We start from the raw sequence: 24,786 nt of genomic DNA, 5'->3' as shown, positions 1-24,786 counted from the left end.
GACAAGCCATCATGAGTTAATAACTATGTGTGTGTGTGTCCCAGATTTCATAGTACTTTTTCCATTGATTATTTTGGGCCAAACTCTGCAAATATGGTTTTACCACTTCCTTTCATATTCTTTAGCTTCTCATTATTTTCTTTGCTCTGATTTCATTACCAATACTTCTTACAAGGTATTAACGTGTAGTTGAGAGGAGCAACTTCAGGAATGGTTTCATAAAGGGCTCCACAGAAGTTTTCTCCAGTCAAACAACCGTAACTGGTGAAGCATACTTTTTAAAAATTTTAAACGCACTGGAAATTGTCTCAAAGCATAAAACAACTAAATATTTATTTATTGAAGGCAACGTACAAAATCTAAAGAAGAACAGTGAGAGTCCAGAGCAGAATCATGAACTGCTTCCCTCTTCCACCAACCCCACACCCAGCTCTGAGTGGCAGATGCTCCACTTTTGGCAGGAATAGCTGAGAACAAGGATCCATCTCCCTCCAGATCCTAGTCAAGGACTTTGTTATCTCCCTGAAAAGAAAATACTGTCAGCAATTCTCATCCCTCCTCAATTCGAGTTTAGGTTAGCACACCTAAGAAAGCAAATGCTCCCTTCCTCTACCCAGACATCACTTTCAGTGAAGAGGCAACAGCACAGAAATAGAAGGTGAAGATACTAGGGCCCAGTCAGCCTTGCCCCAATGTATTCACAAGGCAGAGGTTACATACCAGCTCAGAAAAGCTAAGGCCAGAAGTAGCACTACCCAGAGAACCCTAGTCATAAGGCAGAGTTGTCACTACCAAAGACATGGAATGTCCTCCACCAGCTCCAGGAAAGGCAGGACAAAAATACAGAGAGCCCAGAAGCTTTTCCCAGTAACAATGATTTCTTGGAACACAGGGTAGTTGAGTTGAGATAAAACTCAAGCCCAAAGGAGCAATCAAAAAGAATGGCAATTTTGGTGCTCCATGAGACAACAGTAACTAGAAATTTATATGAGAAGTAGGGAACAGACACCTGTGAAGAGCCCTCTTGAAGCTGGGACAAAGCTAAAAGATTGACATAATCTTATAATTGGATAAGACTGTGCAGCAATTTATGTCCCAGCCTTTGTTGAAAATAAATAAATCAACAACTTGAGGACACTAACAGCTAGATGTGATATCAGTAGAGGGGGGACAGATTAACAGAAAGATCAGAGGAAGAGACAGTCAAAAAGAACCCTGCTAGAAACTTTGCCCTTTGAAGAATAACATCAGAAATGGCATACTGTGAAAGAAACAACTTCTCTAAAATAATCCAGTGAAGTCACCAAACAAATAAGCAAACAGAACAGTCACAAAGAGGGGAGATCAATATCCGGAGTTGCTACAGTATATCTAAAATGTCTTTTTTCAACATAAAATTAGGAGACATACAAAGATATAGATAAATACTCAGAGAAAATCAGGTAACTGGACCTGAATTTTAAGAGAGCCAGGATGGCAGACTCAGTAAAAATGTAAAAGAGTGATAATAAATATCTTCAATGAACTAAAAAAAGCAATGCTTCTTTTAAAATAAGTTAAAGATTGCATAATGACCATGTCTCGGCAAATAGAAAAATATCAATAAAGGGACAGACATTATAACAAAGAGCCAAATGAAAATTAGGAAACTGCAAGTGCAATAATAAATTCATTAGTCTCAACAGTAGACTTGAACTGGCAGAAGAAAGCATCAGAGAACTTGAAAATAGATCAATGGAGATTATGCAATCTGAGGGACACAGAGAAAAAAGAGTGAAGAAAAAATGAATAGAACCTCACAGAAATGTAGGACACCACTGAGCACATCAAATGCATATAACTGGGTTACTAGAAGGAGAAGAGTTACGTGGGCTGGATAGGTTCTGGAGATCTAATGTATACTCAGCATGGTGAGTATAGTTAATATTTCATTGTATACTTGAGATCTGTCAAGGAAATTGATCTTAAGTGTTTTCAACACATAAGACACTTAACACACACACATACACACAAAGCACTACAATGCAAGGTGATGTGCATATCAATTAGCTCCATTATGGTAGTCATTTTGCAACATATTAATACATCAAAACATTATATTATGCACCTTAATTATATATAACTTGTATTTTTCAAGTATGACTCAATAAAGCTGGGGGAAAAGTGAAGATGAAATAAAGCCATTTCCATATAAACAAAAACAGAAATTCATTGCTAGCAGACCTGTTATTCTAGCTAAATGCAAGTTTCATGAAACAATAATATATATCTATACAAAAAAGCCAAAGAGCACATGTAACAGTACTCCCAAATAATTTTAATATACTATAATTGTACATCCCTTCTCCTTTCTTCTCTTAACCAATTTAAAGAAATTATAAGAAATATAACATGTTTGTCAATAATAGCACAAAGGAATTGGATGAGAACAAACTGAATTAGAGTAACAAAATGACTTCATATGGTAACCCAAAACAATAGGAACAAATTAAAACAACCAGAAGTGACAAATAAGGCTAAAATATCTCTCTCATTTTATATATATATAATATATATATATATATATCATTATATATATATATACACCCATATACACACACTTTAAAAGACATAACATATGAAATAATAAGAGTAAAGACATTGTTATATTTGTAACATATATTAAACACAATCTGTATAACAAGAACAGCACAAAGAGGGAAAGCTAGAATAGAGCTAAGTAGGTTAACGTTTCTATACTCATTGAAACTAAGTACGGTTGTGAAGAAGATTCTGATAAACTACTATGTACTTGGTAATCCTTACAGCATCTACTAATAAAATAAATAAATGTTAAGATCAGGGAGAAATAATTAAATAAATTAAGTTATTCGCTTAATGCAAAAGAAAGCTAGAAAGGAGAAAATGAAGAAGAAAATGCATGACATATGTAGAAAATAGACAATGGCAGATGTAAATCCAATTATAACAATAATATATTTAAATATGAATGAATTAAACAATATAATTAAACAGCAGAAACTGTCACACTGGATCATAAAAACAAAACCAGGAAAATATTGCCTAAAGGAGACATATTTTAAATTCTGATACAAATAGGTTAAGAGTAAAAGAATAAAACAAGATATATTTTGCATAAAACAACCATTACAAAGCTGAAGCACCTACACTAATATCAGACAAAATATACTACAACAAAAATAATGTGAGATTATGAAGAGAAACATTTTATAATAAAATAATTCATTAGGAAGATATAACATTTATAATCATTTATGCACTGTTACTGCTTAGCACCATTTGTTTTTTGGGTTTTTTTGGCTGTACTAGGGCTTGAACTCAGGGCCTCATGATTGCTAGGCAAGTGCTCTACCACTTGAGCCACTCCACCAGCCCACATTGTGATAGCTTGGATCTTAAATGTTCCCCAAAAGCCCATGTCTTGAAGTCTTGGTCCCCAATGCAGAAGTGTTCACAAATGAGACCTTTGGAAGGTGATTAGATCATGACGACTCTGACGTCATGGTGAATTAATCCTCTTATGGATTCATAGTTTAACAGATTGGGGAAAGGAGCTTTGTTATAAAAATGAGCTTTCTCTTTGTTCCTGGCCACCATGATGTAAGCTGCTTTTCTCCACCACATACTGCACCCCCCCCAACATCCTGCCTCTTCATAGGTCCAGAAGCAACAAAGCCAAGTGCCCATGGGCTGAAACCCATGAAATCATAAGCCAAAGTAAATCTTCCTTCCTTAAAGTAGATTTTCTCAGGTATTTTGTCACAGTTGTAGAAAACTATTACATGGACCTAACAATAGACCTCAAAATACATGAATACGTGATAAAATTGAAAAAAGAATCCTTGCTTCGGCAGCACATATCCCAAAATTGGAATGATACACAGAAGATCAGCGAGGCCCCTGAGCAAGGATGACACGCAAATTTGTGAAGCATTCCATATTTTCAAACAGTAGGAAGTGCACTGGAGCATATAGGCATAGAAAATGACTTCTAAAGAGAACTTCAATGGCTCAGCAACTAAGAGAAAGAAAAAACAAATGAAACTGCATCAAATGAAAGAGCTTCTGCACAGCAAAAGAAACAGTCACTAGACTCAAGAGACTGTCCACAGAATGAGAGAAAAATCTTTGCTGCTTTTTATCCGGTAAGGGACTAATATCCAGAATCTACGGGGAACTCAAAAAACTCAGCCCCCAAAGAATCAAAAACCCAATGAAGAAATGGGCACACGAATTGAATAGGGAAATTTCAAAGGAAGAGGTCCAAATGGTCAATAAATACACGAAGAAGTGCACAACTTCCCTGGTCATTAAAGAAATGCAAATCAAAAGTACACTAAGATTTCCTCTCACTCCAGTTAGAATGGCCATTCAAGGGCAGTTAACAACAAATGCTGGTGAGAATGTGGTGAAAGAGGTACCCTTATACACTGTTGGTAGAAATGTAAATTAGAACAACCATTATGGAAAGCAGTATGAAGTTTCCTTTAAAAACTAATATTAGTTTATAAATGAATAAAAAAATAAAACTAATATTAGGTGCCAGTGGCTCACACCTATAATCCTAGCTACTCAGGCAGCAGAGACCAGGAGAACTGTGGTTCAAAGCCAGCCTGGGCAAATAGTTCCTAAGACCCTGTCTTGGAAGAACCCTTCATAGGGCTGGTAGAGTGCCTCAAGGTGTAGGCCCTGTGTTGAAACTCCAGCACCACACAAAAAAACCTAAAATTAGAATTGCCATATGATCCAGTGATAACACTTCTGGGCATACAGCTGAAGGATTGCCAGTCAGGATACAATGGAGACTCTTGCACACCAATGTTCATTGCAGCACTGTTCACAATAGCCAAACTATGGAAACAACCCAGATGCCCTACAACTGATGAATGGATTAAGAAACTGTGGGATATATATATATATATATATATATATATATATATATATATATATATATATATATATTTGATGTTATATATATATATAACATCAAAAGGAAATAAAAGACTTGAGCAACACTATAAGTCAACTAGATCTAACAGACTTTTATAGGACATTACCCAAAAGTAAGGAAACAAACATTTTTCTCAATGCTCATAGAACATCCTCTAGGACAGACGACATGCTTGGCTGCAAAAATAAACTTAAAAGTCATGAACTCACACAAAGTTTGTACTGCAACCCTAATGGAATGACATTAGAAATTAAAAAAAAAAAACAGAAATAAATTTGGGGAACTCGCAGGTATGTGGAAATTAAACATCACACTCCTAAGTAACCAAGTAACCAAAAGGTCAAATCACAAGGGAAAATAAAAAATGTTTTGAGATGGATAACGACATTCCAAAACCTATGAGATACAGATAAAGCAGCGCCTGGAGAGGAATTTATAGTTGCAAATACCTGTATTTAAAAAGAAGAAAGGTCACAAATCAATAACCTAGACTTCTACCTTCAGATACTAAAAAAAGCAAAAAAGAATAAAAAACACCTAAAGAAGAAAGAGGAAGTAAATAATGAGTAGGAATGCAGATAATTAATATAGAGAATGGGAAAACAGTAGAGAAAAATCAATAAAATCAAAAGTTGTTTCTTTGAAAATACCAACAAAAATTAAAAGCATTTAATTAGATTACCCTACCAAAACACAATGAGAGGATTTAAATTACCGAAAATGATAGAAAGAAAGTATGAGGAATGAATGTGAATGGCAGGAAACCATAGGACAGACTTCAAATTCATAGTGAGATGAAGGCTGGCCCTCCCAAAATATACCTATCCCCTCACCCTTCAGAAAGTGATTGGCATCTTATTTGGAAAACAGGTTTATGAAGAAGTAATAAATCTTGAAATGTGATCAATCTAAATCACCTGAGTGAGCTTTAAATCCAAGACATACCCTTATATGAAACAGAAGACAGAAGCAGAGATTAGGTTATACTGATACTAACCAAGGAAGCCAAGAATTTCAATAGCCACCAAAAGACAAAAAAGACAAGGAAAGAATCTCCCAGACCCTGCAGAGGAAATGTGGCCCTGCCTATTCCTTGATTTCAGACTCTTGGAATCCAGAACTTGTACACAATAAATTTTTGTTCTTTTAAGCCACCAAATTTGTGGTATTTTGTTGCAGCATCCATTGGAAATTAATACAACCTGATGGATGGCATCTGTGTAAATCTACATCTAAGATCAGAATAAATGGTAACAGTCAGAACACTTCACCCTCACAGTCAGGAAGAAGACACCAATGTCCACGTTCTCAACTTCTATTCAACACTGTGTTGGAGGAGTTTCTAAAAGGGTAAATATAAAAGAACATTAGATAAAAGATGTCTAGATGAAAAAGGAAGAAGTAAGATAATTTCTCCTCATGAGTGACATGATTGTGTACAGAGGACACACTAAGAAATTCACACAGAGAAAAAAGAGTGTGGTACCAATGTAAGAACAGACGTACTGATCAATGGACTAGAATTAAGAGTCCAGAAGCAAATCTTTATACTTAGTTGATATTGTGGCAAGTTTGCCAACAACATTTAATGGGGAGAAAGATTCTTTTCAAAAATATTGCTGAGACAAATGACTATTAACAAACAAAAGAATGTAATTGGTTCTCTTTCTCAACCCATACTTAATTATTAACTCAGAATGAATCCTAGACCTAAATGAAAAAGTTTAAAATTATGCAATTATTAAAATACAAGAGTCAATCATATTTTGGGTTAGCAAAACCTTCTAAGATGTGACATCAAAAAGCACAAATGAGGCCCTGAGTTCAATCTCTAGCAGACACACACACACACGCATACAAACACACACAGCACAGCACAAGCAAGAAAAGACTAGTCTAAACAATTCCCTTCCAGGATGTACTCTCAGTGGCCTAAATCCTCCCACTAGGCCCCTCTCTTGAGTTTACAGCATTCCCAATAGCATCAGGTTTGATCCTGCAGGACACTCCAACCTCTGCCTCTCTTTTCAGACTAACTTACCATGTCTTATAGTTAGCACCTTTGTGGATTTGAGGATCCTTTTGGTTCCAGGGATGTCAAAGCTCACTCATTACCTCTACATACTTTTGTACAGATGCTAATATCATAAAGATTTTATAGATGATGGCTTTTATCTACTTGCTTGTCATTAGGGACTATGAGAATATGCTGTCTAGTCTTAAGATATTATCTGTTTGTCTTTTACCATCCATACTGAGTGGTAAATAATTTTTCACACAAAACTCTTTAACACTATATTAACATGTTAAAATTGTTTTCATAGTTGTCATTTTAATAACAGCACTTATTTTATCAAATTTTTAATGAGGAATAAATACTCACACTAGGCAACTCTATGACTAAATATGAATTATTAAAACCATATTATTCAAATGTATATAAGCTCCAAATATCTTAGAAGATGATAATCCATGTTCAAAGCAGAGACTATGAGTAAATTCAGAAGCAGAGCTCTATTTATCTATTGTAAGGGCTATCCCCAGTGTAAATGAGGACTCTGGGTATGTTAGTCAATTTTTCATCCCCATGAAAAAATACCAGAGCAAAACAACTTAAGGGATGACTTATTTTGGAGGTTTCAGTCCATCATGGTAGACAGGGCATGGCAAAGGAGAGCCAGTCAACTCATAGCAGCCAAAATGCAGAAAGAAAGAATGCCTTCACATTCAGGCTTTCTCCTTTCCCCTTTTTATTCCTTCTGAGCCCCCAGTAACTCACTTGCAGGGTCAATCTTTGCCCTTTAGTTAATACTCTCTGGCAACCTCCCCACAGACACACCCTCAGGTGTGCCAGTCTCTTAGGTGCTTCACAATCCAATAAAGTTGACAGTCATGATTAACTATCACACTAGGTATTAAAAACAGAAAACAATGCTTGAAAGAGCTAGCTGCTCCTCTGTTACATGATTTTATATCACATAAGTTTAACTATGAAGATGGAAATACAATCATGCATCATTTAACAACACGTTCTAAGAAATACAGGGCTAAGCAATTTCACTGTTGTGTCACTGTAGTGGAGAGTACTTAATGGAAACCTAGATGGTATGTTGGTATACTTTATACTATACGCAACTGTAACACAATGGTAAGTATTTGTGTATCCAAATATATCTAAATAGGGAAGGTAGAGTAAAAATATTAGGCAATAGGAACTTTTCAGCTCCATTAAAATGTTATCGAACTACCATACACGTGGCCCATCACTGACTGAAATATTATCTTTACTAATAGATGTAAATATTAATTAAAATGTACTCCCCAACACCAAATCAATGCTACATATCTTAAAGAATTTTGTCCACAAACACGTTTTCAAAGTACCTATTTCTATATTAGCTCAAGCAATGTTAACTGCTACAAAAAATAATGGTTCTAAAATGGTAGAAGCTTATTTACTGCCCTTATAAACCCGAAGATCTGTGTTGGTAATATTCCTGTGTTATGGTTTGAATGTGAAATGTCCCCAACAGGCTCAGGTGTTGAAAGCTGGGTTCACAGCTAATGGTGCTATTTTGGGAGATAGTAAAAACATTAGGAGGTGGAGCCCGGTTGGAGGAAGTGGGTCCCTGGGGGTATGCCTTTGAAGGGTGTCTTGTCCTCAGCTCCTTCCTCTTCATCTCCTTTCTGCTTCCTAGACACCATGAGGTGAGCAGCCTCTGCCCCATGCTCCAACCACTATGATATTCTGCCTTAACCCAGGCCCGAAGCAATGGATCCAGCTGAAACCTACAAAACTGTGGGCCAAAATAAATCCTTCCTCCCTAAAGTTGTTTCCCCTGGTATTCTGTCACAGTAACAAAAGTCTAACACATCCTCGAAGAGGTGATTCAACAGCCTCAGCTGCTTCCAGCTTGTTGCTCCACCATCTTCAAATTATGGCTTCCACAGTCACCACGCACATTTGCACCAAGCCAGGGAAGGAAAAGAGCACGCAGAATTATGTGCAGGACTGCTCTGAGGCGAAAGTCTTCCACTTCCATTTCATTAGCTAGACTACAGTTAACTGACTACTAAAAAAAAGGCTTAAAATATAGTGAAGCCATTTCCCCAGGAAGAAAATGAAATTCTGGTCAGTCTGCCTACTCTTGCTACTTTGTTGGCAGCTCTTTTTGTTTACTGCATTTGACTAACAGTATTTTATTTCTTTAAATTGGTCTAGAAAAATTAAGACTTTTCACTGATGAAGGCTGATCTTTAATTCACATGATTTAGGAATTCAGTAAATTTAGGAATGTTTCATTAAAATACCATAAATATTATTTTCAATCTTTGAAAACTGGAAAATAAACAAGCAAAGGAACTAAAAGAAGAATATAAATAATAGGAACACTAATGCCACACTCTTCAAGCTATAATCAATCCATTTTTTAATTAGTTGTACTTACATATATCGAAGGCTTTACTTGCAAGTTGTGTTTGTGCATAAAAGTAAGAATGGATTTTATATACTTAAATTCTGTAAGATGTTTATCATGAACGAAACTGCTTATACTATTCAATCCACACAGCAATCTTGAATCTCCACTATGTCAATTTCAGATTCTTTGAGGCAGAATGGAAAAGAAAATAAGTTTTACTCAAAGTCACAAAGGAAATCAGCATAAGAGTCCCAATACTACACTCACAACAAATAAATTTTCTGACTAGGAAAGAATCAAATGAATTGCTCATGATTTTTTATATCGGTAGAGATGCAGTAGCATTAAGTGGGTATGTAAAATTACAAAGTTGGAATGCAATCAGTATTTGAAAAGTGCATTGTTTCCCTTCAGAAACCTATATTCTCAGGTAAAAAATACTCAGGTAGGGTGTCACTTTTTCCCCATCTCTGCCTCCCAGATAGCCAGAATTGCAGGTGTGCAGCACCACACTGACTTTCTGGAGTGAATGTTCCAGAGCTGCACACTGAACTGGGAAATAATTTAATATCCAACAGGTCTTCTCCAATAGACGTGAGCAAGATGCCTAAAGTCTTACACGTAATAGTTACTGTCAGAAAAAAAATCACAGAACTCATCAATTCCTATGGTTTATTTATATATTTTATTTTATTTATTTATTTCTCAGTGCTGATAATGGAACGCAGGGCCTGACACAAGAGATCCACCACCGAGCTGCATCCATGGCCCAGAGCTCAACTCTAACAAAGCAAAAAACCACCTAAACTATACCTCTACTACCCAAATCTCCTAGAATTTCCTCAGGCTATAAATAAGTGGATAAAATATGAAACACTCAGGCCTCAAACTAACTACAAAACAAACTGGCTCAAGATAGACTGTGAAGAAAGTTAAGTAATGTCATCATTGATACAATATATGACACCAACCTCCAAGTATGAGCCTATATGAAGAGGAACAATCATACAAACTATGAAGAATATAACTAGAAGAAAACTCACAGCAATGAAATCCTATAAATTTATTAAGGAACCTGATGAAAATGTGAGTGAAGTAAACAAAATCTCAAAAATCAAAAAAAATTTCTGAAAAAATAGAATTAGGAAAAATCAATGACCCATAAGAAACAACCAACAACAAAAAAGCAAAAGCATCAAGCAAACAGCACCACAGAATCAATAAATAAATTAGAAACAGTAAGAAACAGAATAGGTACAACAAAAATCAACTGAACGTAAGTTCATTTTTTTCAAGGTAATACCAAAGGTGAATTTGAATCAAAGCAAAGGAATGTACAGTAATGGAAATAGCAAATGTTAGTAAATGTAACAACCTTTTCTTATTAAAAATCTCTTTAAAGTAGAAAAGAATGTTAAATATAAAATAATAATATCTATGTGATTCATAAGAGATACAGAAGTAAAACATAATAAAGGATAAGATGGGAGAATGAAAAAATAAGGGTTTGAAGTTCCTAAAATATACTTAAAGTAGCACACGTATTTTGCTGGACTTCTCCATATATTTATGGAGTATATTATGTCTTGATATAGGTATACATTGTCAAATGACTAACTCAGCAGAATAACTTCTGCATTACCTCACATACTATTTCTTTTTTAATGGCTAAAATCTACTCTCCTAGAAATTTTCAAGTGTGCCGTTATTAACTACAATCACCATGTCATACAATGGATCTTTTGAACTTACTCCTTCTAGATACATGAAATTTTGTATTCATTAGTCACCATCTCTCCAATACCCACCCTTCCACTGCTCCTGCCCTAAGTGACCACCATACTACTCTTCTGCTTCTCTAAGTTTTTGTGTTTTAGATTCCACATATAAGTGAGATATGTGGTACTTGTCTTTCTGTGCCTGGTTATTTCACTTAACATAAGGTTCTCCAGGTTCAACCATGAACGATCTCCCTTCTTTATTAAGGCTGAAGTATATATATATATATATATAAAATTATTACATAACAAGTATTATATCAAGTATTATCAACAAATGAATATATAATATTTATTATGTATCACATTATCCATTCATCCACTGATGCACACTTAATTTGATTCCATAATTTGCCTACTATGAATAATACTGCGATGAACATGGAAATGCAGATATCTTTTGACACACTAATTTCATTTCCGTTGGCTATACGCCCTGGAATAGAATTGCTAGATCTCATGGCAGTTCTATTTTTAATTTGTTTGATGAACTCCATACTGGTTTCCATAATGGCTATACTAATTTACATTTCCAAAGGGCTAATATTGGATTTTCTCTACATCCTTACCAGCAGTTATCTTTTGTCTTGATGATAATACCACTTTTATAGTCAAGAGATATCTCATTGAGGTTTTAATTTAAATGTTCCAGCTATTTAGTAATGTTGAGAATTTTTTCCATAATCCTCTTGACTATGTCTTCTGAGAAATATCCATTTATGTCCCTTGCTAATTTCTTAATCAGGTTGTTTTCTTGCTATCAAGTTATTTGAGTTCCTCGTGTATTTTGGATGTTGACCCTATCAGATATATGGTTTGGAAATATTTTCCTCCAATCTGTATGATGTCTCCTCACTTTGATGTTTCCTTTGATGTGGAGTTCGTTGTTGTTGTTATTGATGATGATGGTGTAATTTTCATTGCTCTTGAAATCATATCCAAAAAATTACTGCCCAGACCAATATAATGGAACTCTCCAGTTTCTTCCAGAAGTTTTACGGTTTCAAATTTTACATTTAAGTCTTCACTACATTTTGAGGTAAACTTTGGATATTGAGATAAGCAAGAAATTTAATTTTTCTCCATGTGGATGTCAAGTTGTCTTAAAATCATTTACCAAAAAGATTACTCTTTTCCAATTTGTCTTCCTGGCATCTTTGTCAAAAATCAATTCAGTTATTTCTAGGCTCTTTACTCTGTTTCACTGGTCTGTGTCTGTTTTCATTCCATTACATGTGGTTTTTATTCCTGTGGCTTTGATATAGACTTGAAATCAAGTAGTGTGATATCGCTAGCATTGCTCTTTTTGCTCGACATAGCTTTCATTATTAGAGGGCCTTTCTGAGTCCATTTGAATTTAAGGACTTTTTTTTTTTTACTATTTTTTTTACATTTTTTTTTAACTATTCTGTGAAAAGTGCCATTGGAATTTTGATAGAGATTGTACTGAATATGTTGACCACTTTGGGTGATACTAGCCTTTTAGTAGTAATTCTTCTCCATTTGCTGGAATCAAATATCTTTGATTACTCATCATTATATTACAGTTTTCATATACATATATTTTACCTCCTTGGTTAAATTTATTTCTAAGTATTTTATTTTAATTTTTGGTAGCTACTGAGAATGGGATTTCATTTATTATTTTTTTATTTCATTGTTAGCATATAAACATGTACCTAATTTTTGCATGTGGACCTTGTATTCTAAAACTTTATTGACTATGTTTATTAGTTCTAACAGATTTTAGTGGTGTCTTAAAAGTTTTCTGCATTTAAATCATGTCATCTGCAAATAGGCAATTTCACTTCTTTCTAATCTGAATGCCTTTTCCTACTTGCTCTAAGATTTCTTGTATTATGTTGAATAGAATTAGCGAATGTAGGTATCCTTGCCTTCTTGTAACTGATCTTAGAGGAAAAGCTTTCAACTTTTTACCATTGAGCATCATGTTGCCTGTGTTGTTACATTCTTTGTATACCTAATTTGTTAAGTTTTTATCTTGAAAGGGTGTTGAATTTTGCCAAATGATATTGAAATGACTGTGGCATTTTTGGCCTTCATTTTGTTAACGTAGCGTATCATATTGATTGATACGCACATATTGAACCATGGCAGCATTCCAAAGATAAATTCCATTTACCATAGAGAGTGATCTTTTTAAATGTGCAATTGAATTCAGTTGATAGTTGAGAATTTTTACATCTATATTCATAGAGATACTAGCTTATAATTTCTTTTCTTTAGTGTTCTTGTCTGACTTAATATGGGGTGATGCTGGCCTCATAAAAATTTGGAAGTCTTCTCTGTGCATCAATATTTTGAGAGGGTTTGAAAAGAACTGGCATTAATTCTTCTTTAAATATTTGGTAGAATTAAGTTGTGAAGCTATCAGACCCTGGGCTCTAAAGTGACAGGAAACTTTGGATTCAAACTCCTTAGACTATTGGTCCAATAAGATTTTTCTATTTCTTCATGATTAATTTTGTTAGGTTTTTTATTTAAGGAACTTACTCATTTCTTCTAGGTTAACCAATTTGTTGTTGTATAATTGTTCATAGTAGTCTCATTATGGACCTTTGTAGTTCTGTGGTATCAGTCCTAATGATGTCTCCTTTTTAATTAATGATTTTGGGTTTTTTTTCTTAATCTAGATAAAGGTTTGTCAATTTTGTTCATCTTTCAAAAAGTCTTGAACTTTACAATTTTTTAGCCTTATTATATTGCAGTTCTAATCTTTTATTTCCTCCCTCCCACTAACTTTAGTTTGTTCTTTTTCTACTGAGGTACAATGTTTTGGGTTTTCTTATTTTTTGATGAAGTTTATTTCTATAAACTTTCCTCTTAGAACTTTATTTGATGCCAGGTTTGACGGTACATACCTATAATCCCAACACTAGGGAGGCTGGAGCAGAAGGATCCTGAGTTTGAGGTCAGCCTGGGCTACACAGTGAGACCCTGTTTCAAAAACAAAAAAAAACAAAAACAAAAAAACCCAGCTTTTTCTGCTCCCCATCAGTTTTAGTATCTCGTGCTTTCATTTTGATTTGTCTCAAGACACCTTTTAATTTTTTTCTTAAGACTTCAGGACATCTTACGAGATTCTCCCTCCACTTTGTTAGTTATGAGGAGGCAAGTGGTCATGCTGGGAAACATCATTTAGTAAGGAATTGCTAATACTCTATAGGACTTGAGGACAGCCTCTGGCCAAAAGCCTGAAAAAAATAATGAAGCTTTCAGACCTGGTCACAAAGATCTGAATGCTGCAAACAGCCATATGAGTAGTGAAGTCGATCCTTCCAGTTCAGCCTCCAGAAAAAAATCCTGTCCTGTCTGACATCATGATTACAGCCTTGAAATATCCTAAGCAGAGTACTCAGCTAAACTATGCCTTAGCTCCTGACACACAGAAACCGTGAGATGACAAATGCATGTTACTTTAAGCTTCTAACTTTGAGTGGTTTCTATTGCTATGCAGCATCAGAAAAATATTACTGGTGCATTTAGGTTTGAATCTACCATTTTGCTATTTTCTATTTATCCCATCTGTACTTTTCATTTTTCCATTTTCCTGCCGTTATTCATATTGAATGTGTTTTATCTTCTTTGTTGGCTTATTAACTACAAATTTTGTTGTTTAAACCACAAAGGGTCTTTTAGGGTCTTCTTCACAATTACACATTTTTAACTCATCAAAGCCAATATTCAAGTTGTATCATACCATTTCAAGAACAGTATGACAATCTTACAACAGTATACTTCATTTCTCCCCTTCCTACCTTTGTACTATCGTTGACTTTACTTTTACAGGTTATAAATTCCTAGTTATTTTTGTTTGAACAGAATAGTATCTTTGAAATAAATTTAAAGAATAAGAAAAATATATATTTACTCATTCGCTTATCATTTCATTGCTTCTTTGGATGCCTGATAATTCTTTATTAGATGCCAGACATTTCAACATGTTCTGACTACTGGATATATTTTTATTACTATAAATATTTTTAAGCTTTGTTCTGAAATGCAATTAAGTTATGTAGAAAGTTTCTTTTGTCTCTTACTTTTAAGATTTGTTTCCTAAGACTAGATTTGTGCTTGGTCTTGGGATAATTATTCTAAAATATTGAAACAAGTATTCTATTCTGTGTACTCAATCCAATCCCAAACCAATCATAAAATTTTATATTCTAGCTGGCAGAAAACGTTACCTCTAAGTCTTTTGGGTAGGTCAATCTTTACCTGGCCACAGGCAGCTTCAAATGTGCACTACTCAGTGCAGGGATGCTCACAGATGACCCTCTGCACATCTCCAGAGTTCTCTCTCTCTCTCTCTCTGCAGCAATCTTTCCTTTAGTAAGAGGTGGTCTTGGTCTCTCCAGCCTCAAGCACATCTCCAGAGTTCTCTCTCTGTCTCTCTGTCTCTCTGTCTCTCTGTCTCTCTGTCTCTCTCTCTCTCTCTCTCTCTCTCTCTTTCTCTGCAGCAATCTTTCCTTTAGTAAGAGGTGGTCTTGGTCTCTCCAGCCTCAAAGCTATTTTTCCTCAACTGTGGTAGTTCAATAAGCTCTGCTGGATTCCCCTACCATGCAACACAACATGGAAATTCTCTTAAAGTAGTAAGATACAGCAGCTGTAGGACTCATGTTTCCTGTCTCTTAGGGATTACTGTACTTTGCTGTGTGGTTCCCCCATCTTTTATAACCACTGTTTTAAACATGCTGTCTGTTTACTGGTTGTTTAAGGCTGCAGGGTAAAAGCATAATTCTTGTTTCCTATGAAAAAGAAAGGCTGACTCAGGGCTAAATCAAGAGCACAGAGGTTAGACCAAAGAGCCAAAGAACCTTCTCAAGAAGTAAAACTGCGGCCCTAAATCAAAAAACTTGCAACATATGTTCAACTTAATTTAGAATTACTAGGAGACAGTGACTGCTATGCTTCTCTTGCTTTTCTTTCTCAATGATCGTGCTTATTCCATCTACTGTATACTTCTCTTATTGTTGCATGTTGTTTGTGAATGTATGGAGGGCATGCAGATAATCTGTAGCTAAAGTACACAGGTCTTCAGACTGAGCGGCAAAACATCTGAGCAGCTTCATTTCCATCTGACCTCCCTTTAGATGAGCCCCTGTGCCACAAGGCTCAGCCCAACACCCTTCTGAGATGAGGCTTTCTTAGGAAGATTTGACTATTTTTCATATGGGGAGGAAAATAAATTTGTGGGCAAAGTAAAAACTGTAGAAGTTAATGATGGACACAAATTACTTCACATTTCTCTCATCAAAAGGTCAGATTACGACCTCAATTTTTGAATGCAGATAGGCTCTGACGCAACTTTGACAAAAAGAATATAGTAAAATGGAGTTATACCAGTAACCTGCCAGGCTCCACAAGACTGGCACATTCTACCTCTTCTTATATCTTGGAACTGTCCTTTGGAATGGTAGCTCTAGGAGAAGCCATAAGCAATACAGCAAATCCAAATAACCTGAAATTGCCATACAGAAATAAACTGATACTATCAGGTCCTCAACAGGTCTAGTCATTCCAGATCAAGCACAAGACATATAAAGGAGCTGCTTTGAATATTCCAAACCCAGTATACACAATATGAAGACCACCAGCCCTTACCATACAGACCCAGCCATTTCCAGATGTCTGAGCCATATTAGCAGAGGCCCCAGCTAATTAAAACAGAGACAAATAATCCTACCAAATGCCCCACCTATAAAATCATGAGATATAAGAAATGGACATTATTATAGCCACTGTGTTTCAAAGAAATTTACTATGTAGAAATAAATAACTGGAAGGGAAACAGGAGGAAAATCAGTTGTTCAATTTGGATATGCCTGTTAAGATGTTAAGTTGTTTGGGTTACATGAGTTCAGGGAAGAGGTCCAGAGTGAAGGCATAAATTTGTAAGACATGCTCCCAGGCCTGTTCAACTTTTCCTTCTTCCACAGTATTTATACCTCTGGCATTTTCTGGATAACTTAGTGTAAACTCAGAGATAAGGATTTTTGTTTTATTCACTAATGCATCCCTGCCTGCATACCAAAGGTACTCAAACACTTGCTGAATAAATAAGTCAACTTAAAAATGGTATCTAAGACATTTTATTGAGATAACCTTAGGAGTGAGCATAGAAAAAAAAAATAAAGTTTAAAAATGGGCATTTTAACATTCACAAGTTAAGTAAAGAATCCAGTTATAGATTATTTTAAGATTTGGGGACAAAGCTAAGAGACTGAAAACAGTAATAAGTATAATACTGTCAAGAATCTATTTGTTTTATATATATAACATACAAATATATATATACACACAAATTCTCAAATGCAATTTACAAATAATAAAAAATTAAAGCCATTAAACTTTAACTTATTTGTGAAATCTTAAAAAGAACAAAAACTTTTCTCTATCTTAACATATTAAAAAAATAATCAGATGCTAATATTAAAAATAAATGTGTAGAGCTATGACTTACTCTGGGGTATGTTTTGCACTGATTCTAGGCATTCAACATTTCATGAAAAAAGATTCAGCTTTCACAAAACAAACATGTTTACAAAGAATTACTAAAACAGTTATCTTCCACATTAAAGAAAAAAAAGAGACACTCTCACAGTCTCCTATCTTATAAGTATAGGGTTTTCCCTTGATATCAAGAGTTAAGAACAATAAAAATTTGGAACCTTAGATCAAGTGGGGGACAACAGAATGTGCTCCTGACATTCAGAATACTCTCATTATTTAATATTTGTGATAATCAATATAACCCCAAAACAATCATCTGGCTACAAATTACAATGTTCATACAAACCCCAAACAATGGGAAATTGTATCATTTAGAACAATTACTTTTAAGATCACCAAAATTCAAAGTCATTGTGAAATCCAGAAATAAAGACAAATCTGAATTGTGAATGTTATATTTTCATTATCATTTAATTCTTCAATAGTTTTGAGACATTCCTTTTTCTTTAACAAAGAGAATACATACTGATATTATATGCTACTAGAAAATTAAGAGCGCTTCCATAAATACCTATGAAAATAAATTTCAATTATTACTAGATGCACCATGTCCTATTACAAAAAATATAAAAAGAGTTACCTGCCTAGAAGCAGACCCACTTTTCTCTGAAGCCCTACTTGGCTTCCTAGCTACTCCTTCCAAAAAGCCCTCTATGCTAACTGAATAATTTCAAACACCAAGAAGTAGGTACATCACAGGAATATGAGCAAGTCATCCAAAGCACCTGCCCTTACTCTGTGGTCAACAAATGGAGTCCTCACAAGCCTCCTCACAAGGGAGAAAATGACAGAATTCAACAGGGCATGACTGTTAAGAGTCCCAGAGAAGTCTGTGGGCCTGAGGCTCAGCTGTTTACGCAGATGCAATGGCTATGCAATTGAATCAGATCGGAAGAGGAAATTAAAACAGGAGGCACCCTTGAGTCAGCATTGTTTACTTTTGGTGAAGTCATATGGCTTCCACCACTGAGCAAATTGCAGTGCTTTCCTCCTCTGATCCTCAAAGCTTTCTCGGATGCCTTTCCTCCAGAGTCTTGGTTCTAGATCCAGCATCCCACCAATGATTTCCTTTTAAAGAATGAGAAAAATATAAACACATGCATGTATAAGTAATAATGAAATAGGAAATTAAGCTGTTTGCTTATTCCTGCTGTTAAATATTAAGTTGTTCTCCACCATAATGATCAAATGTTGTTAAATATTAGTTTCAAGTTAGAAATCTTCTTAATTTTAACTATGAAAATGCCATGATTTTTAAGTCCTAACTATGGCTCCTATCAAACAAACAATTTGTCCATTTTGTTGCTCACTAGCGTATCTACCAGATGTGCTAAGAAAGTAATCTTTTTCTGAAAGAAAAGACTGGCAATCAAAGGACCTGGACTCTAATATTTCCCAGAAACTATCAGTGTGAAATGAATCATATACTCTTCTTGGACTAAAGCTTGCCTTAGTCATAAATGAAGAAGTGAGATAATTTGTTCTCTAGTTCGAGCATGATCACAATGATCCCTGGTTCTGTCACTTACAGCATAACCCAGCAAAAGTTTCATAATCTCTCTGTAGCTCAGTTTCTTCACCTCTAAAATGAAAGCTGTAACAGCAGCTACACAGCAGTTGCTGTGAGCATCACATCAGGGTTTAGAATAGTAGCTGGCAAACTGTAAGCCCTTAATGTTAGCAATTATCACCCTTGACACATCTAGCTGACTCCAGAGGAAAACATTACAGTCACTGTTGACATTATTCGGTCATGAAGTGCTGTTCCTGATTTGGGGATATATTTTATTGACACTTTCTAGTTTCTCTCTCTAAAAATTCTGTGGAGCAGTACTCACCCACTTCAGTGTACACTGTGCCCAAAGTTTTGATTTCCTTTTCAGGAAAAAAATTTTTTTGATAGCCAAATTACTAACTTCTGGAAATTTATCAAATTTTGGAGTATACCTTTCCAAAGTAATGAGGGAATTTGTGTTGATCTTCAATGACATGGGCAAATCCTCCTTGGAGGCCAAAGTCCACAGAGAAGTAAGGTAAGCCTCTGGGTACCTAATGAAATAGACAAACCACACATGATGCAAAGCACAAAATCAGAAAGCTCCACTTAATTCCTTATCCTGCTCCCTGACAGGACAGTAATTAAGCACCCTCCTACACTGAATTTCCAACTGTATAGAAACTTAAGCAAAAACCTAACTTTGTAAGTGAAAGACTTTACTTTGATAGCCTTTCAGCCAGACAGTTCCTCATCATCTCTAGCAATTGTAATCAAATCCAATTATTTTCCTGTCCTTGTAGAAAACAGAAAAAGATTCTTAAATATTTTTATATCACCACAGAACTTTTTTCCTAAGACTAGATAAATAGAAACTGGGGATGTTTGCTCATATTTACTTACAATACAGAATAGGAAGAAAGGTTTGGTCTTATACTTAGATCTTTGTTTACAATATCACTAAAATCTTTACATGATATACTTATAAAGATAAACAATAATAACCATAAATTTTTTTATTAACTGGAGATGACTATCACAACAGTTAATCAGCCTAATTTCAAAATACCTCTAGGGTTAACTCTCTTCTATCTTTCTCCTCTTCCTTCTCTTCACACACACATACTCATAGTATTTTAAGTTATGTATTTACTGGAAAGGGCATAACTTCTTGCTTTCTCTGTCAAATAAGTAGATTTTGTGTCCTTGAAAGTTTTTCTTCCAAGCACCAATTTTGTCACTAGAAATTGCCCAAGCTGTTCAATTCATAGTGGCAACCATCCCCTCACACAGTCCGTATTGGGGCAATGGACTACATATGCTTACTCAGCTGTATGAATCTTGTATTAAGTCCTCAGTAAGGCACAACAAGGAAAGGTATAGTATGGTACGTTAGCTGAATGATTTCTTGCACATTATAAAGCAAGTAAACTGGGACCAGAAAAGAACTGTTCATCCCACAGGAAAAGCATGAATAAAAAATTAGCTTACGAAACATAAAATGCAGAAAAATGGACTACTTTATGACTTGATGTTTTTCTATGTTTCCACATTAAGATAATACTCATGCATAACCTTGACAATTAAGAAAAAAAGTAAAACAAGACATAAGGCTCTAAGTGCATTTCTGATTCTTGTATTTAAATGGCCTCAACCAAATTATTTAACATATCTGAGTCTCATAAGAAATATGAAGCACTTAGTTTTGCCATAAAGATAAAAAAGGACAATGGGCATAAAGTGCCCAGCTCAAATATCAGTACACAGAAGATTATCACTTTCATTTTCATCTTACACTTCTGTCTTCTCTCTGTGCAAACCTGGCACATGAGAACAGAATGGAAGACTCTTTTAAAACTATTTTTATTTTTTTGCCATCTGATCACCAGGTGCAAAAAATGAACCTGAATGGCTAAAATGAAGTTATGGAACTACACTGACTGAAGACAGTACTTTTAAGAGACAGAAAGAAGTAAATGGAAGAACAAATTTGTGATGACAGCACTCTTGCCGTTTCTTTATATGATACTGTGACAGGCATAATAATGGCCTCCTAAATATACTAATGCCCTCATCCCACATTTGCTATGAATATGTTACTTCACATGGCAAAAAGGAGTTTACAGATGTGAATCAGCTAAGGACCTTGAAATGAGGAGATGAACCTGGATTATACATGGGCTGAATGTAATCGTAAGAATTTTTATGGGTGTCTCAGGACACCCAGAGTCACAAAAGATTAGAAGATGAAGTAAACACTCTTCATTTTGAAATGAAGGAAGGAGCCACAAGCTATGGAATGCAGGCAGCTTCTAGCAACTGGAGAAGGCAAGGGAACTGAATCTTCCTGAGAGCCTCCAGAAGCAATGTAGGCCTGCTGACACCTTGACTATAGCCCGCCAGAACCCACTTCACACTTGTTATCTCCAGAACTATAACAAATGTGTGTATTTTAACCCCCTAGAGTTTATAGAAATTTGTTGTAGCAGCAATAGGAAACGAATATACATACACCAAGATCCAACAATATATGATATATCTGCCAAGCAGCATGATGAATTTACCACTACTTTGATACAAAAGAACTGTGGTCACAGTTCTTTGTTCTTTCTGGCAGGCTGTGGTCTTTCTAGGACAGTTGTTGGTTAGTAGGTATGGCAAAGCACCTAGTATCAGAGTATACCTACTTAGCACTTTCTTTTTACTGCCTTGGCCACCAGAAGGAAAACAGTTGGAACTCTGATACCATTCTTTAAATGCATGAACAGAATTATGGCAAAAACAAGTTATTCATGCTAGAAAAACTGTAGTACCTGAATTTTTCCCTTTTACTCCAGGTGTAACTCCTAACTTCCTATAAGTTTCAAAGTATCCAGTAAACTCAAACTTTCCTTGAGAAATATTTTCCTTATTTAAAAAAAAAGTCCCTAAAAACTATATTTTTAAAATTGCTATAGCTCCCACAAAATTAACCTTAAAACAACATTTTTAACAGCTGAGGAAGACTCCCATGAAATTTCAATAAAACAAGTAGTTATCCATGATCACACAATTCCTCTACACTGAGAACTCAGCTCTGCTTCCCTGTCTACTGCCATGGGCATCATACCACACTGCAAGAGATCAGAAACCAGGAGAGTGGGCAAGAGGGAAATTAATGGAAGGGATGAACCACATGAGGTACAACACATGTACACATGGAAATGTCCTGACGTCACTCCCATAAAAACATCATATGCTAATAAAAATATTTAAAAAATAGGTAAACAAAATGGACAGAAAAGGAAACTTACACTCACACGGCAAAGAAACACATAAATTCAGAAACATCAGAATAAATTACAAATACACAAATGTCGGATGTGAGGGCGATCTGGCTGCGACATCTGTCACCCCATTGATCGCCAGGGTTGATTCGGCTGATCTGGCTGGCTAGACGGGTGTCCCCTTCCTCCCTCACCGCTCCATGTGCGTCCCTCCCGAAGCTGCGCGCTCGGTCGAAGAGGACGACCATCCCCGATAGAGGAGGACCGTCCTTCGGTCAAGGGTATACGAGTAGCTGCGCTCCCCTGCTAGAACCTCCAAACAAGCTCTCAAATACACAAATGTCAGTGAAAAAGGCTGGAGAAAAACATGAAATTACTAAGGATATAAAGGCTTTAAAAGAAGCTTTTCAGACATAAAAAAGAAATCATTCAAGACTTGTTCATTTCATGTTCAGAAACACCATTTTAAAAAGACACTAGAAAGCTTGGTAACCTAAAAATTGACCTCCCTCGGAATTATTGTTCCATCAAGTTCTGTTCACAATTCCACCCACATAATTACAAAATCCTAAACTAAGAAGCACTCGAGAAGTCACCTGGTTTTTTCCCTGTATATTGTGACTTGAATAGTCTCAGATACAGAACTATGCGAAGCTTAGTAAAGGCAATGCCTACTACCTTCAAAATGCTCTAACGCTGAATATACAACTGTCATTCTTTTAGCAACGAGCTGTGTCTTTGTTAGTTACCATACTGGTTAAGTTAACAGACCTACTGGTGCTTAATTCAGACACTTATCTTGGTACTAAAAAATAAATAATAAGTGCTAGATACTCCATCAATAAGAAAACTGTATATACAGTACAGCAAATGAAACATAATACATTTCTTTTAAAATTTCTACTCTGAGACGTTTCAATTGCCACTAAAATTATTTTCTGAAAGAATATATATTGGCATAGGAAATTATTTAAGCAAAAAACCTGGACACCAAAAAATGTATGTACATTAAACACCTTTTTCTGTAGACTAACAAGGGAGAGGAGTAAATACGACACTTAGAGTTGTTTTTTCTTTTTCTTTTTCTTTTTTAAACATATTTCTAGCCCAACTCCTCAGCAAAGGAAGAGGAAAGGATAGCAGAAAGCATTTTACCCCTGAATTAAAATTATGTATCTTTAATAATACTAGAAAAAATTAATACTTACAGATTTTCTGATATCTTTTGAAGACAAATCAATTAACTTCTTATTCATGGACCACTCTTCATCAGATTCCATTATGGCTTTCTAAAAAAAATAGTCATTTGTTAAGTGAAAACATAATAAAGTAGCAATATGCAGGGAGCTGGTTTTAAGTAAAATAGAAGGCTTAATTAAATGTTCTGAAACTGGAATGTCTTTTTTTTCTAAGTCCTATTTTTAGCCAAGAGAGTATTCTTTAATTGTTTTTTTTTCTCCCCAGTGATACTGGAATTTGAATGCAGGGCCTCCTGATTGCTAAGCAGGTGCTCTATCAGTTGGGCCACACCTCAAACCCGTTTTTGCTTTAGTTATTTTTCAGATAGGATCACAAGATTTTGTCCAGGCCTCAGATCATGATCTTTCTACAGAGGTCACCCCCAAAGCTGGGATGACTGTGTGAGCACTTCTGCACCTGGCCTACTTTACTCATTGTAACTCTTGTACTAACTTCACTTCAACCTGACATGAAAAAAAAATCTTTGATAAGACCAAGTAATTTAATATAGAACATTATTTGTGGGTATAAAATTTTACAAATTTCTTTTTGCATTCATAAAATGTACTCAAATAAATTCATTTAGCTTTATGTTTTTCTTCCAAATATCAAAAGAATAATTTATATGCTTTCTGGCTATGAAAAACTTGAACTATTTCTTCCATACAACAAAGATGTAAAAATATACAGAAAAGCTGCTCCAAAAACTTTTAATTGGTTACAAATTCTAGTAACTTATTACATGTTAAAAAATGTACATACTGATTAGGTATTTTTCTTCTGTGAATAGCATAATGAGACATTAAACACTAAAATTTGCATCAATAATTTGTCTTAGCAACTGTACTTCTCTATGTTATTGCTGATTCCTGTTTGTTAATAATCACTTTTCTAGTCATAACCACACTTTGGACTTTACAGAAATTGTAAGTTACTATATGATAGCACATTTATACTTCTAAGCAAGAACATTTTTAAAAATTAAATGTCATTCACCCTGTACAAACATGAACTCAAAATGGATTAAAGACCTTGATGTAAGATAGGAAATTCTGAAACTATTAAAGGAAAATATAGTGAA

General features: G+C 35.1%; 1 protein-coding gene and 1 non-coding gene across 3 annotated transcripts in view; one reads left to right on the top strand and one right to left on the bottom strand.

Annotated features, from left to right (window-relative positions):
- Nucleotides 1-3,863: 3,863 nt before the first annotated feature.
- On the top strand, nt 3,864-3,966 carry LOC141421017 (U6 spliceosomal RNA). Its single transcript, XR_012445724.1, has one exon. It is a non-coding gene; the product is annotated as a U6 spliceosomal RNA (small nuclear RNA).
- A 13,302-nt stretch (nt 3,967-17,268) lies between these two features.
- Cwf19l2 (CWF19 like cell cycle control factor 2) overlaps nt 17,269-24,786 on the bottom strand; it is a 70,927-nt gene continuing 63,409 nt past the window's right edge. The window contains exons 16-18 of one of the 2 annotated variants that reach the window (XM_020185356.2): nt 23,675-23,755; nt 19,653-19,754; nt 17,269-18,773 (exon numbers count right to left, since the gene is read on the bottom strand). In XM_020185356.2, the coding sequence (XP_020040945.1) occupies nt 18,630-18,773; nt 19,653-19,754; nt 23,675-23,755 (327 nt within the window). In that variant the 3' untranslated portion in view covers nt 17,269-18,629. The other variant, XM_074066805.1, reaches the window with a different exon arrangement.

This window comes from Castor canadensis, chromosome 2 (genome assembly GCF_047511655.1).
Source record: "Castor canadensis chromosome 2, mCasCan1.hap1v2, whole genome shotgun sequence".
Taxonomy (NCBI): domain Eukaryota; kingdom Metazoa; phylum Chordata; class Mammalia; order Rodentia; family Castoridae; genus Castor; species Castor canadensis.
This window is presented reverse-complemented; position numbering and strand designations above follow the sequence as displayed.